This window comes from Schistocerca piceifrons, chromosome 9 (assembly GCF_021461385.2).
Source record: "Schistocerca piceifrons isolate TAMUIC-IGC-003096 chromosome 9, iqSchPice1.1, whole genome shotgun sequence".
NCBI classification, from domain to species: domain Eukaryota; kingdom Metazoa; phylum Arthropoda; class Insecta; order Orthoptera; family Acrididae; genus Schistocerca; species Schistocerca piceifrons.
The window spans coordinates 152,528,030-152,543,148 of record NC_060146.1 but is presented as its reverse complement, the minus strand read 5'-3'; the positions used below and the strand labels follow the sequence as shown (position 1 = coordinate 152,543,148).

At 40.5% G+C, this 15,119-nt stretch overlaps 1 protein-coding gene across 3 annotated transcripts in view; it reads right to left on the bottom strand.

The window, feature by feature from the left end:
* LOC124717273 (sortilin-related receptor-like) overlaps positions 1 to 15,119 on the bottom strand; it is a 230,660-nt gene that overhangs the window by 60,764 nt on the left and 154,777 nt on the right. For all 3 annotated transcript variants that reach the window (XM_047244086.1, XM_047244088.1, XM_047244087.1), the window contains exons 24-25: positions 11,250 to 11,464; positions 7,231 to 7,471 (exon numbers count right to left, since the gene is read on the bottom strand). In XM_047244086.1, coding sequence (XP_047100042.1) covers positions 7,231 to 7,471; positions 11,250 to 11,464 — 456 coding nt within the window. The remainder of the gene's footprint in view (positions 1 to 7,230; positions 7,472 to 11,249; positions 11,465 to 15,119) is intronic.

Genomic DNA, 15,119 nt, shown 5'->3' with positions numbered 1-15,119 from the left:
CTTTATTTCCACAACACATTTTGAAGGACAACCTATATAATCAGGTACATTCATGTGGATTAATATGACATGTCTATGCTGTGTTATGATTTGGGAGTGACCTTTGGCACTGTCTAGTAGAGAAAAACAAAACACTATTTTAAAAATGGATCACTGTTTGTGGAGTTCTCTGACTGAAGAATGAAAAAAATGTCACTGTGAAAGTAATATAAGTAAAATAACTAAAACAAAATACCTCCTGTGGTCACATACACCCTTCTCTGATGTGATTTATGGCATATACCAGAATACTTTGTAAACACTGAGGCAACAAAGACAATGCAGTGAAACAAATTATTGTTAAGGACAACAGCAAGACAAAAACATTATTTCAGAGCAAGTCTTAAAACTTTGTTTAGATCTTTGGTTACAGAGATTAAAAGTTTTAAAATGATCAAAGCTTTGGTTATGCCAGAGCAGTGGATGTTAATATTACATCTGTTACTTGGTCCAGTCACGTTAGTATGTTTAATGTCAATGTTCAGTGCCCACTCACTAGTGGTGATAGGTGGCCTTTTCAGATGAATCCTGTTTTATGCTCCAATGGACAATTGGCCATTGGCACGTGTCACCCTGCAACACCGTCAGAAGGGTCCAGGCTGCAAGAGGGAGCGTTACGGTGTGGCAAATGTTTTTGTGGCATTCCCTCGACGATTTCATCATTCTGGAAGGCACAATGGATCAGCGTAAGGATCCATCTTTTGCTGGAGCCATATCCCCTCCCACAAACAGGTTATTTTTCCTCAGCATGACAGCACCTACCAATAGGGCAATGCAATGTGTCACACGGTTCTCAGCGCACAAGTGTGCTTTGAAGTGCCCCAACATGAATTTACTGTACTCCCCGGGCCACCAAACTCCCCACATTAAAAACCAATGCAGAATTTGTGGGACCTCCCCGACTGGGCTTTTGGCATCATGGATCCTCAAATGAGAAATGTAGTGCAGCTGGCCACGGTATTTGAGTCAGCATGGCTCCACATCCCTGTCAATACCTTCCAGATCCTCATTCACACACTTCCTGCACATCTCGTGCTGCAAAAGGTGATTATTCAGGCATTTGACAGGTGGTCACATTAATGTGACTGAACAGTGTATAACAGAGTAGGCTGAAGCAACACAGTTATTAGGATTTAAAGTGATATATACATATACCCTTACTTTTATGCTTAAATTTTTGTTCATCCTTCAGTCAACAACCTTCCACAAAAGTACAAACCACATTTGGAAACAGTGTTTTCTTTTTCTCTACCAGGCAGTGCCACAGTTCACTTCAAAGTCATATTACAACATATACACTTCGTGATCAAAAGTACCCAGACACCTCGCTAAATATGGCTTACAAGTTCGTAGTGCCCTCCATCGTTAATGCTGGAATTCAACACGGTGTTGGCCCACCCTCAGCCTTAATGACAGCTTCCGCTCTCGCAGGCATACGTTCAATCAGGTGCTGGAAGGTTTCTTGGGACATGGCAGCCCATTCTTCATGGAGTGCTGCACTGTAGAGAAGTACTGATGTCGGCCGGTGAGGTCTGGCCAAAGATGGCGTTCCAAAACGTTGCAATGGTGTTCTATAGGATTCAGGTCAGGGCTCTGTGCAGGCCAGTCCATTACAGAGATCTTATTGTCGTGTTACCATTCCATCACAGGTCGTGCAATATCAACAGGTGCTTGATCTTGTTGAAAGGTGCAGTTGCCATCACCAAATTGCTCTTCAGCAGTGGGAAGCAACAAGGTGTTTAAAAACATCAATGGAGGCCTGTTCTGTGGTAGTGCCATGCAAAACAACAAGGGATGCAAGTCCCCTCCATGAAAAACATAAACAACCACAGCATAACACCACCACCTCCAAATTTTACTGCTGGCACTACACACCTTGGCAGATGACGTTCACCAGGCATTCACCATACCCAAACCTGCCATCGGATTGCTACATTGTGTACCGTGATTTGTCACTCCACACGTTTTTCCACTGTTCAACAGCCTAATGTTTACGCTCCTTACACCAAGCGAGTTGTCGTTTGGCATTTACCGGCACGATGCGTGGCTTATTATCAGTCGCTCTAACATGAAATGCAAGTTTCCTTACCTCATGCTTAACTTTCATAGTACTTGCAGTGGATCCCGATGCAGTTTGGAATTCCTGTGCGATGGCCTGGATAGATGTCTGCCTATTACACATTATGACCCTCTTCAACTGTCGGCGGTCTCTGTCAGTCAACAGACGAGGTCAGCCTGTACGCTTTCGTGCTGAACATGTCCCTTCGTGTTTCCACTTCACCATCAGATTGGAAACAGTGAACCTATGGATGTTTAAGTGTGTGGAAATCTCGCATACAGACGTATGACACCCAATCATCTGACCGCGTTTGAAGTCCGCGAGTTCCACGGTGTACCCCATTCTGCTCTCTCACAATGTCTAATTACTACTGAGGCCACCGATGTGGAGTACCTGACAGCAGGTGGCAGCACAATGCTCCTAATATTTCACATAGTGTACATGCAGTATTAATCAATGCAAATTCATCTGGCAAAGGTTTAATCCTTCAGAAGGCATTGTGAAAATAAACACACAGTGATTAATAACAGTAAACAACTTGTTTGGTTTGATGGAAAGTGTTGCATTGCAGCCAGGGGATGTGTGATATATTAGATTTCCCTCCCAGGAAATGATTAATTTTTCCATTTTACATTTTTTTCCATTTTTTTTTTTTCTTTCTTTATAACACCACTAGGAATTAAGACCTCTACAACAACTTTTTGGTCCTTGCATCTGTGAGCCCATCTCCACAAGCAGAACAGCTGCCAGAACTAGCCAAGTCAGGCCAACTAGTTTTGGGCTACTATTGAGAAATCTGTGTATCTGACACAGCAACTGTGTGACAGCAAAGCTGCGCAACAGAAAAGTTTTATATCTAAACAAAAACACTTAAAACCCATTGACTGACAGCATTACAATTATCAGGTGACAGCCACAGGTATGTGGCCACGCAATGTCTCACACGTACACTCGACTAATCGAGATGCTGCAATTGTTCAAAAGAATTTTAACAAATGAAATAGAAGGTAACATTATTTGCTCTCAAAATGGTGGATATCAGCATAAATCTATTTACTAATATTGTAGTAGGAAACAACCTATGTGACGAATTTCAGTTTCTCACCAGAAAGTTTACAATTGATTTATCATGATCTTCAAAGTGTTTCATTAATTATATTCATAATAGCAATTAAAATGAATTCACATATTTCATTTCGTTTCCAGTCTTTCCTCCAGTAGGACACAGCACATCCATGACAAGTCATTGCAGGTACACTGCATGTGTTACAGTAACACCTTAACATGTTGATTTTTTTTACATTCCAAAAAATATTTTCTTTTATTAATGAGAAAAGTTTTTTAATGAATGAAATTACACAAAGACATATGACGAAGACTTTCAAAGCTCAAAATAATGAGATACAAATTTCTGAAGATCACCATTAAAAAAATCCCAAGTATACTCGTACACTGGATTCTGACTACACTATCCTGAAATTTATGTTATTTTTTAGTTTCTGTGTAGCTCATAAATCAAACGAAGTATTTCACAGTAGTCTCCTGTGAACGTAAGAAGTTGGAGGGGCTGGTTGGAACACAGTAGATGTATTTATCTTTAACCAATGGTGAGCGTTTGTCTGATCTGATTAACTGATGCCACTTTCGGTCTTGAATGAAGTAACACCACATTCTTCTCCATTCCTGAGCTGCTAAATTCAATGTTAAAAATGAGGACCACTATACCCTTCAGTTTTCGGAAGCACTGTCTAAACAATAATACCGTTATACTATACTATGCTGCATTGCTGGACCACAAATTTCACAATTTATAATTCCAGACTACAATACTATACAACACTACACTACTCTACTTGGTATCAAAACCAAGGTATTAGTCTGAATAATTTGGCCCCAGCACACTGAGGTATAACTCGAGATTCCCAGGGGCTGCACTGCTGTGTTAACCAAGGTGTAGAGATGCTTGGGGATGGCTGCCAGTGTCTCAGGAAAATTTTCCTGGGCCTCCCCAAGGCTCACTTCCTCACTGCTTCCAGAATGTAGTTGTAGGTGGTGGTCTGCCATTATGTGTCTAAATGTATGACATAAGGCCTCTTCTTCGTTCTCTCTCAACCGTGTAGGCTTGCAGTTTATAAACTGATATTTTAACTATCAGGGAATTCAGCTTGTGCCATAGTTTCTCATTGCTTATTGTTTTATAGATCGTTTTATTGCTGAAGATGTTCATGTCCCATTCTGTAATAGCTTGTCTAATGACACACTCCCTGACAAAGTGATACGTGGTGCCAATCACTCCACAATCACTAGCATCTGTGTGTCATTTGTCATATTTTCAGTAAGCAGCTGGGATATGAACCGTACTGTATAGCTCCCTTGGTCATAAGGAGGTATGATATTCCGGATCTCTCTTTTATGATAGGAAGGAATTACTAAGTTCTCCTCCCTGTTTCTGCCCTGGGTTCTTGCCACTGTCTAGGAATGCTTGCCTTTATTTCTTTATCTGACATGGCTATTGTGCCCATTATCACATTTATCTTATCATACTTGACCTTTTTGAGCCAATACTGTGCATCTATCTTTCTTACAGCTACAATAGTAAAAGACAGAGGCTGAAAGTGCATGTTTTGTACTGGAGCTTCCAAAACTGCACACAGTAAAGGTGACATATAGTGGCAACGCCCTCAACCAAAACATGACAGCCAGGGTTTCTGTCAAAATGATACAAATGAGGTTACTAAGATTTTACATTAAGGAATTAAAACTGTTCATTCACTTTATGAAACTTTCTAGATATTTCTTCAGATTAAAATGTAACGTGTGGTGTTTTCTGTCTAATAATCAGTCATTGAATGGCATGTACACAGTGCGTTCTTATCCTCATCTTTGTTTTATGTTCCGCATAAACCAAAACATAGGTTGTTAATTACTTGGAAGGACACAGCACGAGTAAGGACACACACAAAGGCTTGTTAGAAAATCTCTACTGCAATCGACTAAGCGCACCTCTCTGATTAAACACTTGGGTCAAGCTGAACTTGTGAGACTCAGATTTCTGCTTAACAGTTTAATTGACAGAACATTCAAGTTAATGTGTCCGGCATTATATGACGACAGTTAATTCCCATGAACATTGAAGGTTCTCTGAGCACTTGTTACGTTTACTCTATACAAAAATCAACAATTACCACCAGTCTTCTTCAGGAAAACAACTGACGCATGAAGTAGTGGCAGAATCACACAGAAGTAACTGATATAATATTGTCAACTGTGAGCACAGATTAGGTAAGCACCAATGATGAAATGTCATCTGCAGCATCTTTTGTTTCCATCGTGAAAAGGACAGATCCACTGTAAAGAGGAGATATTACTTGCAGACAGGCACAATGGTAAGACTGTTGCACACTGAGGTTTCAACCAAAGCTTTCTTCAGAAAAGAAAGGAAAACAAACAAATTCAAACATACAGGACACCTGAAGTGCATATGCCTACTACCTATAGCTGCTCTGATTAGACTGTAACTGTTGCATTCGACAAAAGCAGCAATGTAGAGTGGCGCAGGGAAGGAATAGCAAGGTGCGAGTTGGGATAGAGAAGAGAGTTGTTTGGTGGGGCGTTCAGAGACTAGAAGGTGGCAAGACAAAGCTGTGGGGGTGGAGGATGGAGGGCAAGGGATAGGAGGAGACAGAGGGGGAGGTCCATATTTTTGCATACTATATTATGTGTTAGTATAAATACTTGTTTGTGCTGTGGTGGTATTTGTTTGAGGTACTATGGGCTGCATGCAACAGTCGCAGTTTGCAACCACATGTCTGTATGTCACAACAAGTGCTGTATGGAGATTCTAACACGGCACGATCACTTAGAAAGTGCCTTAGAGTATTCAATGTTAAGCTTCAAACAATGGAAAATCCTGGCTGCAGTATCAATAATATTTTGAAAAGAACAGATTGCTACTCACTGTAAAGATGACATGTTGAGTTGCTGACAGGCATAATGAAAAGACTGTAATGTATAAGTTCATGTAATAAAGATTAAAGGTTATATAATCCAGTGGACACTTATTTCCAGAATAAGCAAGGAAGCTTGTATGTAACGGTCATTTCATTGTGCCCATCTGAAACTCAGCATTTCATCTTTTCATAATAGTGTCAGTGTTGCGCTTTGTCAATGAAGATATTTTAGAACAATAAAATTATGAAGACTTGTGGAAAAATATCTGCAAATCAGTTCAGTGTAATCCTGAAATCCAAACTGGAAGCAAAATCTTATGTGATCATGTAATAAATGTTGGACCTGGTAGTCTAGTGGTGAAGTGCTTGCCTGGAAACCTAAGGGTTGCAGGATGTAATCCTTGTCAGACCATGGATTTTTCAATTTGCCTTTTAATCTAGCATTCACCGCTCAATGATTTGGAGGTTAACCAGAAATGGCACAGGATTCGGATTACACATCAAACTGTAGGTCCCCTCCTCCCAGTTGGGTAACTGCAGTATTTTGGGGAAAAATAAGTCAATGAAGTGGTGACCAATCAGCAGATTTGCACTAGGCCATTGCACCACACAAAACAACAACAACAACAACAACAACAACAACAACAACAACTACTACTACTACTACTACTACTACTACTACTACTAGAGATTCATGATTATATAATCCTGTGGGCAATTATTTCCCAAATAAGGAAGAGTTTACTAACAAATAACATACTGAAGCTAAATATACTTCAAGATCGTTTCATGGTTCTACCATCCAGAGCCCCCTCAGTAGCAAAGTAAATTTTTTGTTGCAGTTTATTAATGTTGCTAAGATTCATCTACAATTGTTTTCACAAGCTCCCGGCCAATGTAACTAAATGCTACAGAAGGACAGCTGGCTCACTATTATGGAGACAAAGAAGCTGCAAATGATGTTCAACCATTGGTGGCAATGCAATATCTAATTTCAGTGGGCACCACTACTTCAGTTACATCTGAGAGGTTCTGTTACTTCTTTGACAGCCAGTTTCTTTTATGATAATGACAGTGGCAGATACTGTTGAAAGCTGGAATGTGCCCATATGTCTTCCTACCTAAATCCTAAATCGTAACGCCAACTTAACAGTAAATGAGACAATCCCAGCAGAAACAAACCTGTGGCATTGGCCCGAGTAGTGTTCACTGCAGGGACAGCAGGGTATCTGGGAACGCGGGAGCGCGTCTTGATGATGTAGCCGTCAGCATTGGGAATGCGCTCCCATGCAACTGAAACTGCCGTCTCACTCACAGCACTGGCACGCAAGTCATTGACGGAGACAGAAACTGCCGATCCATCAAACTTGATTGTTGCCCCTACAGAATTGTTGCTTCGATGCTCACCATTCCTGGCAATAACCTGGAACATTTATAGAGGAGTGCTATAATCATTGTGTTAGCTACACAATGGATGTATGTAAGAACCACTATTAAGTAAATGTTGCTGTATGACTTTCAGTGCTGCTGTTTTACAAAACAAGTTTCTTAAAATTTATAATGAGCAAATGAATAAGTTGTGGCACTCATTAAATAAATACAAGAAATGTAAAGGTGAGGGGCAGCACAAATGGCTCTGAGCACTACGGGACGTAACCTCTGAGGTCATCAGTCCCCTAGAACTTATAACTACTTAAACCTAACTAACCTAAGGACATCACATACACCCATGCCCGAGGCAGGATTCGAACCTGCGACCGTAGCGGTTGCGCAGTTCCAGACTGTAGCGCCTAGAACCGCTCGGCCACTCCGGCCAGCAAGGGGCAGCACATACATATACTGTGTATACCACTTTACTGACAATGTGTCATGTTGTGATATTTAATGATATTAAAGTCCCACTCCACTTCACAGAGAGAGAAGAAAAAGAAATTACCTGTCCTCCAAACTTCTGTTATTACCAGTGTCAAAGGGAAAAGTGATCAGTATTATCATTTAATCCTGTACAATGTTATAAGAAAATAATTTTAGTAATTCTGGATCGTAAGCAAATTGTCGTCTTGGTATTATCAATGGCAGATACAGTACTTGCTAAAATGCTAGGAGAGAAAGCAATCTAAACCCAATGAAGATCGTACCATTACCAATTCTCTGCAGTGAAAATATTAATACTTGTGCATAACAAGGTGACATTATAACATACTGTGAAAGTGGCCTAGAGGGTAGAAACTCCTGTATATCCAATTTGGGGGGGAAAAAAAATCAATCATAATTTGCCATGTGCTGGCCCTGTTTCTGTAAGGATCTGCAGACTCCTACAGAAATATGGCATACAATGTTTTTCTCCCAACAACAAAGGGAAAAACTCCTTTGTAATGTTAAGGCCTTCATAAACAACTGAACCTGCTTGCCAAATTTGCTCTTATCTAGGCACAGATTTCTCAAACAAGCCTGTACATATACCAATGAAGTTTGTCAATTTAACCTGTCTTTTGAAGAAGACGCTGTTAATGTATGACATATTCTGACACTAGTGGGAATGGCTACAAATGCAGATTAAGTACTTCTAACATTCATTCTGGCACTTTGTTCAAAGAAGGTGAAGAAGAAGAAGAAGAAGAAGAAGAAGAAGGTGAAGAAGAAGAAGAAGGTGAAGAAGAATGGTGCTGGTCCAGGGAATGGTTCAAAATGAGGAAGAAATAAACACACGAAAACCTGGGAAAAGAAAAATTCACCCTGAGAACCTGATGATTACATCAACTTTCTGTGAATGAACTAGCTTGGAGTTACTTCATGTTCACAATGGAAAAGAAGACACAAGTATGCAAAAAACTTATTCTCTTCGCCGACAGTTCATTTAAGAATCACAATGTGGGAAAATATAGCCTCCATCATCTGTGAAAAAACAAGCTGAAGAACTTTGATAATGTGTGTGTGTGTGTGTGTGTGTGTGTGTGTGTGTAACTGCCACTGCTATTTCATTTCTATCCTCGATTGTAATTTCCAAAGTTGTGGAAACTCACAACACAGCAAGATAAATTGTAATAAAACTATTTTTCACCAAACATATGTGGCAAAACAACACACACAATGTCCACCATCTTGTCAAGTTTTCTGATGATCAAAATGTCTGTCAAACACATCAAATGCGCTCTCTGTTTGACAAACACATCTAACAGCAATGTACACCGTCAAATCTTTGGCCAACTTGGCCTTTAAAGACAATCTGAGTCACTGTAAGATTGGTGGGTACCACATTCCTTGTAAATCTGCAATGCCTTTCATGCGGTACACTATTTGAACACTAAGAGAGATGCAAGGAACAGCAGTGACACATCCAACCAAACAACTGTGAAAATCAGCCATCGCCAAGAACTGTCTCGAATATATAAACATGACATGAAATATGATGAAACCATTATAGTGCCACAAATGCCAAGTTTCATGGAAAATTTAATGAAGGAGCTCGTTGTTTGCATACCTCACAAAACATGATGAACTTTTTAGTTTAAGCAAGCTATCAACATCTCAACTGCTAACTCGTCCATCAAAGCTGAAAAATGCTGAGCGAATGTGTTTTTCACAGAATAACTGCACTGGGTTTTGGAAAAAAATTCATATTAAAGGCCATAGCAGATGCCAGGAGTCAAACTCACGATCAGCTATGAATAACAGTATGACATCGGCAAGACATCACAGTCTGGTTGGAGTCCAGACAGTGAGTACACGTAACATCTCACAGCAGCTGGACAAGACTACTGGGTCAGTCACCTAAGTATCATGTGGGAAATGTAATCTAAACTGGACTTAACACCCAGGAGTACAGCACAGCAAAAAAACCTGGGACATAACTGCTTCAGAAACATTTTATAGTTTGTGTAAACAGACAAAAAACACACACACATTTTTTTCCAACACATGCCGAAAATAACAGGGTGCCACAAAGATTGAATCAATCTCACCCCTTGCAGCAAAAATAACACACCAAGGAACTCCAAACCTTTTAGAAAGTCATATGACGAGTATATGTGGAAAACATTCCAAGTGCCAGATCTCACGTTTGTCAGGAAACTAAAAAAAAAAATTAAACAAAAATAACTTTTCGTACATAAATTATTTGTATCCACAAAATTGAGAAGTTTTCTGATACTCCAGAACTATGCTGGCCACCTCATCAACACAAAAAATTAGAAACTAGAAAACAGATACTTCATTACGAATGTTCCATACCAGGAACCTGACATACAAGGAAAGTAAGTGCAATATGGAAGTTTTTGTTCTGAACTACATTAATACAGAGGCATTCCATTTCACTTACTATTACAGAAATACAGCTGAGATATTTTAAATTGTATAACTGTAGTCAATGAAAACCACCCCTCTTTCCTTTTACAGTTTTTTTTTTTTTTTTTTTTTTTTTTTTTTTTTTTTTTTTTTTTTTTTTTTTGTGCAAGAGAATAACAAAAATAAATTTGTGAGAAAAGTCTCTCAATACTGACTTCTCTTTCTCAAACAATTCCATTCTTGAAAGCAGCTGCTGCAAAAGTTTGCCAAAAATTCTGTGCTGTTGAGGTAGAAATGGCAACAGAATCAATAGATCTTCCTGTTTCGGAACTGATAAACCTGTCTAGTCTTTCAGATGAAGTGTGGAATGGTATACATCTTCAATAGCTATTCCTCTTTTGAACACACTGACATTTTTCCATTCTTCTGTTTCAAAGGAATAATTTTCAGTAGCTATTTGAGATGGATGGTTATGGGACACTCTGACTTAACACACTGAACTAACGACAATGTTTCAGGAGCTTCTGTACAACTGAAAAAGTCAGTTGTACATATTGGACTGCCATTCGGAACTTCCAAGGGAAGCACTGCTCAGCATAAAAGCCGTGACCCTTCTAGTAATGAATGTTCGGAAAATTTCCCCCATGATTTGGAACCTGAACTAAGTTCAGGGACAATCAACAGAGTAATGGGAACATAATAGCACTAAAAACTTTATGAATAGAAGAAATTAAATAAATAAAATAGAAAACTATTAATAAGTAAATAAATAAATGACATTACTTCGAGCATTTTCTATTGCCACTGTTGAAATAACAGAGGGAAACAGCAATTTCAAAGTGATATGGTTACTGCATAAAAATTAGACAAGCCACATCAAAACATAATGACTACAACAAAAGTAGGAAGAAACTCACCCAGAATGTGTACTTCTTTCCAACCTCGAAGTCAGAGTCAAAGACAAGAGAGGTATTTGGTGCTGGAATCAGCCTATGCAATGGAGGAACAGGTGGCGACATACACACTTCGTACGACATTAAGCGACCGTTGGGTTTCTCTGGCTCATGCCACGTTATTAGCACAGTTTGACCATTCAGTTGCTTGGCTGTGACATTTACTGGTGGCGACGGTACTGCAAAAAATTACAACATAATGAGTTTGTGCTCAACCTGCATCATAAATACAGGGCTATTACAAACGATTGAAGCGATTTCATAAATTCACTGTAGCTCCATTCATTGACATATGGTCACGACACACTACAGATATACATAGAAAAACTCAAAGTTTTGTTCGGCTGAAGCCGCACTTCAGGTTTCTGCCGCCAGAGCGCTCGAGAGCGCAGTGAGACAAAATGGCGACAGGAGCCGAGAAAGCGTATGTCGTGCTTGAAATGCACTCACATCAGTCAGTCATAACAGTGCAACGACACTTCAGGACGAAGTTCAACAAAGATCCACCAACTGCTAACTCCATTCGGCGATGGTATGCGCAGTTTAAAGCTTCTGGATGCCTCTGTAAGGGGAAATCAACGGGTCGGCCTGCAGTGAGCGAAGAAACGGTTGAACGCGTGCGGGCAAGTTTCACGCGTAGCCCGCGGAAGTCGACGAATAAAGCAAGCAGGGAGATAAACGTACCACAGCCGAAGATTTGGAAAATCTTACACAAAAGGCTAAAGCAGAAGCCTTTCCGTTTACAATTGCTACAAGTCCTGACACCCGATGACAAAGTCAAACGCTTTGAATTTTCGGCACGGTTGCAACAGCTCATGGAAGAGGTTGCGTTCAGTGCAAAACTTGTTTTCAGTGATGAAGCAACATTTTTTCTTAATGGTGAAGTGAACAGACACAATGTGCGGATCTGGGCGGTAGAGAATTCTCACGCATTCGTGCAGCAAATTCGCAATTCACCAAAAGTTAACGTGTTTTGTGCAATCTCACGGTTTAAAGTTTACGGCCCCTTTTTCTTCTGCGAAAAAAACGTTACAGGACACGTGTATCTGGACATGCTGGAAAATTGGCTCATGCCACAACTGGAGACTGACAGCGCCGACTTCATCTTTCGACAGGATGGTGCTCCACCGCACTTCCATCATGATGTTCGGCATTTCTTAAACAGGAGATTGGAAAACCGATGGATCGGTCGTGGTGGAGATCACGATCAGCAATTCGTGTCATGGCCTCCACGCTCTCCCGACTTAACCCCATGCGATTTCTTTCTGTGGGGTTATGTGAAAGATTCAGTGTTTAATCTCCTCTACCAAGAAACGTGCCAGAACTGCGAGCTCGCATCAACGATGCTTTCGAACTCATTGATGGGGACATGCTGCACCGAGTGTGGGAGGAACTTTATTATCGGCTTGATGTCTGCCGAATCACTAAAGGGGCACATATCGAACATTTGTGAATGCCTAAAAAAACTTTTTGAGTTTTTGTATGTGTGTGCAAAGCATTGTGAAAATATCTCAAATAATAAAGTTATTGTAGAGCTGTGAAATCGCTTCAATCATTTGTAATAACCCTGTATGTGAAACAAAAACAATACAGGATAAATTCATGTACAACTTGCAAGTTTGGAGCAATTATAATAATGTACAAGACGAAGATTAATAAAACTTGCATACTGCAGGGATGGATTCCTAAATGGAATTGGAGGAAAAAATGGCCTATGAACAGCTATCCAGAAATGCATCATTGCCACGGTAGACGGTGCTCACGAATGAAAGCTCATCTTACCACGTGCAGTGTGTTCCTTGTGTGTTGCAGGCTGTGTGGGTGACACAGATACCGTAAGCAGCAGAATGGTCTAGTATTCGTCAGGGATAAGCTGAGATGGTATTGGTGTACGGCCAAGCGGATGGAATCGGTCAAGAGGTGGGATGGCTGTACCGAAACAAGTACACACACACACACACACACACAGGCAAGAACCACATCACACACTATTTCAGGTCCTTTTTCTGCATTTTTGTGATTGCGTGTCCTTTTGGACAGGCAAATGTGCAAGGCGGTGGTGGACTATGCATACACCAGATTTGGAGGAACAGGTTCTACACAATGTTGAGACAAACCCCAGCACAAGCACCCGGCAAGTGGCCCGCCAACATGGTGTAAGCCAAAGTACGCTTATGTGTATCCTGCATGACAACCACTACTACCCCTAGCACCATCAATGAGGAGTGCAGGGATTATCAGTAGTAGATTTCTCTCTTACAGGAAGGATTTTGCCAGTGGTTTTTACACCAGACCATCACAGTTGTGGGATTTCAGTCATCAGTCCTCTTCACTTGACAAACCATTCTGCCGCTTAAAGTATGCTGTGTCAATTACGCAGCCTGCAATGCACAACAAACATGTGGCACACGGTCAGAGGAACTGTCATTTGTCAGTGCCATCATCTACCGTGGCAGCGATGCATTTTCAGACAAATGTTCACGGGACCTTTCTTCCTCCGTTTCCACTCAAGAAGCTGACCCCAACGTTTTTCTACTTTATTGATGTTCACCCTGTTGTTTTTGTTGTGGTCTTCAGTCCTGAGACTGGTTTGATGCAGCTCTCCATGCTACTCTATCCTGTGCAAGCTTCTTCATCTCCCAGTACCTACTGCAACCTACATCCTTCTGAATCTGCTTAGTGTATTCATCTCTTGGTCTCCCTCTATGATTTTTACCCTCCACGCTGCCCTCCAATGCTAAATTTGTGATTCCTTGATGCCTCAAAACATGTCCTACCAACCGATCCCTTCTTCTAGTCAAGTTGTGCCATAAACTTCTCTTCTCCCCAATCCTATTCAATACCTCCTCATTAGTTATGTGATCTACCCACCTTATCTTCAGCATTCATCTGTAGCACCACATTTCAGAAGCTTCTATTCTCTTCTTGTCCATACTAGTTATCGTCCATGTTTCACTTCCATACATGGCTACACTCCATACAAATACTTTCAGAAACGACTTCCTGACACTTAAATCTAAACTCGATGTTAACAAATTCCTCTTCTTCAGAAACGATTTCCTTGCCATTGCCAGTCTACATTTTATATCTTCTCTACTTCGACCATCATCAGTTATTTTACTCCCTAAATAGCAAAACTCCTTTACTACTTTAAGTGTCTCATTTCCTAATCTAATTCCCTCAGCATCACCCGATTTAATTTGACTACATTCCATTATCCTTGTTTTGCTTTTGTTGATGTTCATCTTATATCCTCCTTTCAAGACACTGTCCATTCCGTTCAACTGCTCTTCCAAGTCCTTTGCTGTCCTCGGCGAACCTCAAAGTTTTTACTTCTTCTCCATGAATTTTAATACCTACTCCGAATTTTTCTTTTGTTTCCTTTACTGCTTGCTCAATATACAGATTGAATAACATCGGGGAGAGGCTACAACCCTGTCTCACTCCTTTCCCAACCACTGCTTCCCTTTCATGCCCCTCGACTCTTATAACTGCCATCTGGTTTCTGTACAAATTGTAAATAGCCTTTCGCTCCCTGTATTTTACCCCTGCCACCAATAGAATGTGAAAGAGAGTATTCCAGTCAACATTGTCAAAAGCTTTCTCAAAGTCTACAAATGCTAGAAACGTAGGTTTGCCTTTTCTTAATCTTTCTTCTAAGATAAGTCGTAAGGTTAGTATTGCCTCACGTGTTCCACCATTTCTACGGAATCCAAACTGATCTTCCCCGAGGTCCGCTTCTACCAGTTTTTCCATTCGTCTGTAAAGAATTCGCGTTAGTATTTTGCAGCTGTGACTTATTAAACTGATAGTTCGGTAATTTTCACATCTGTC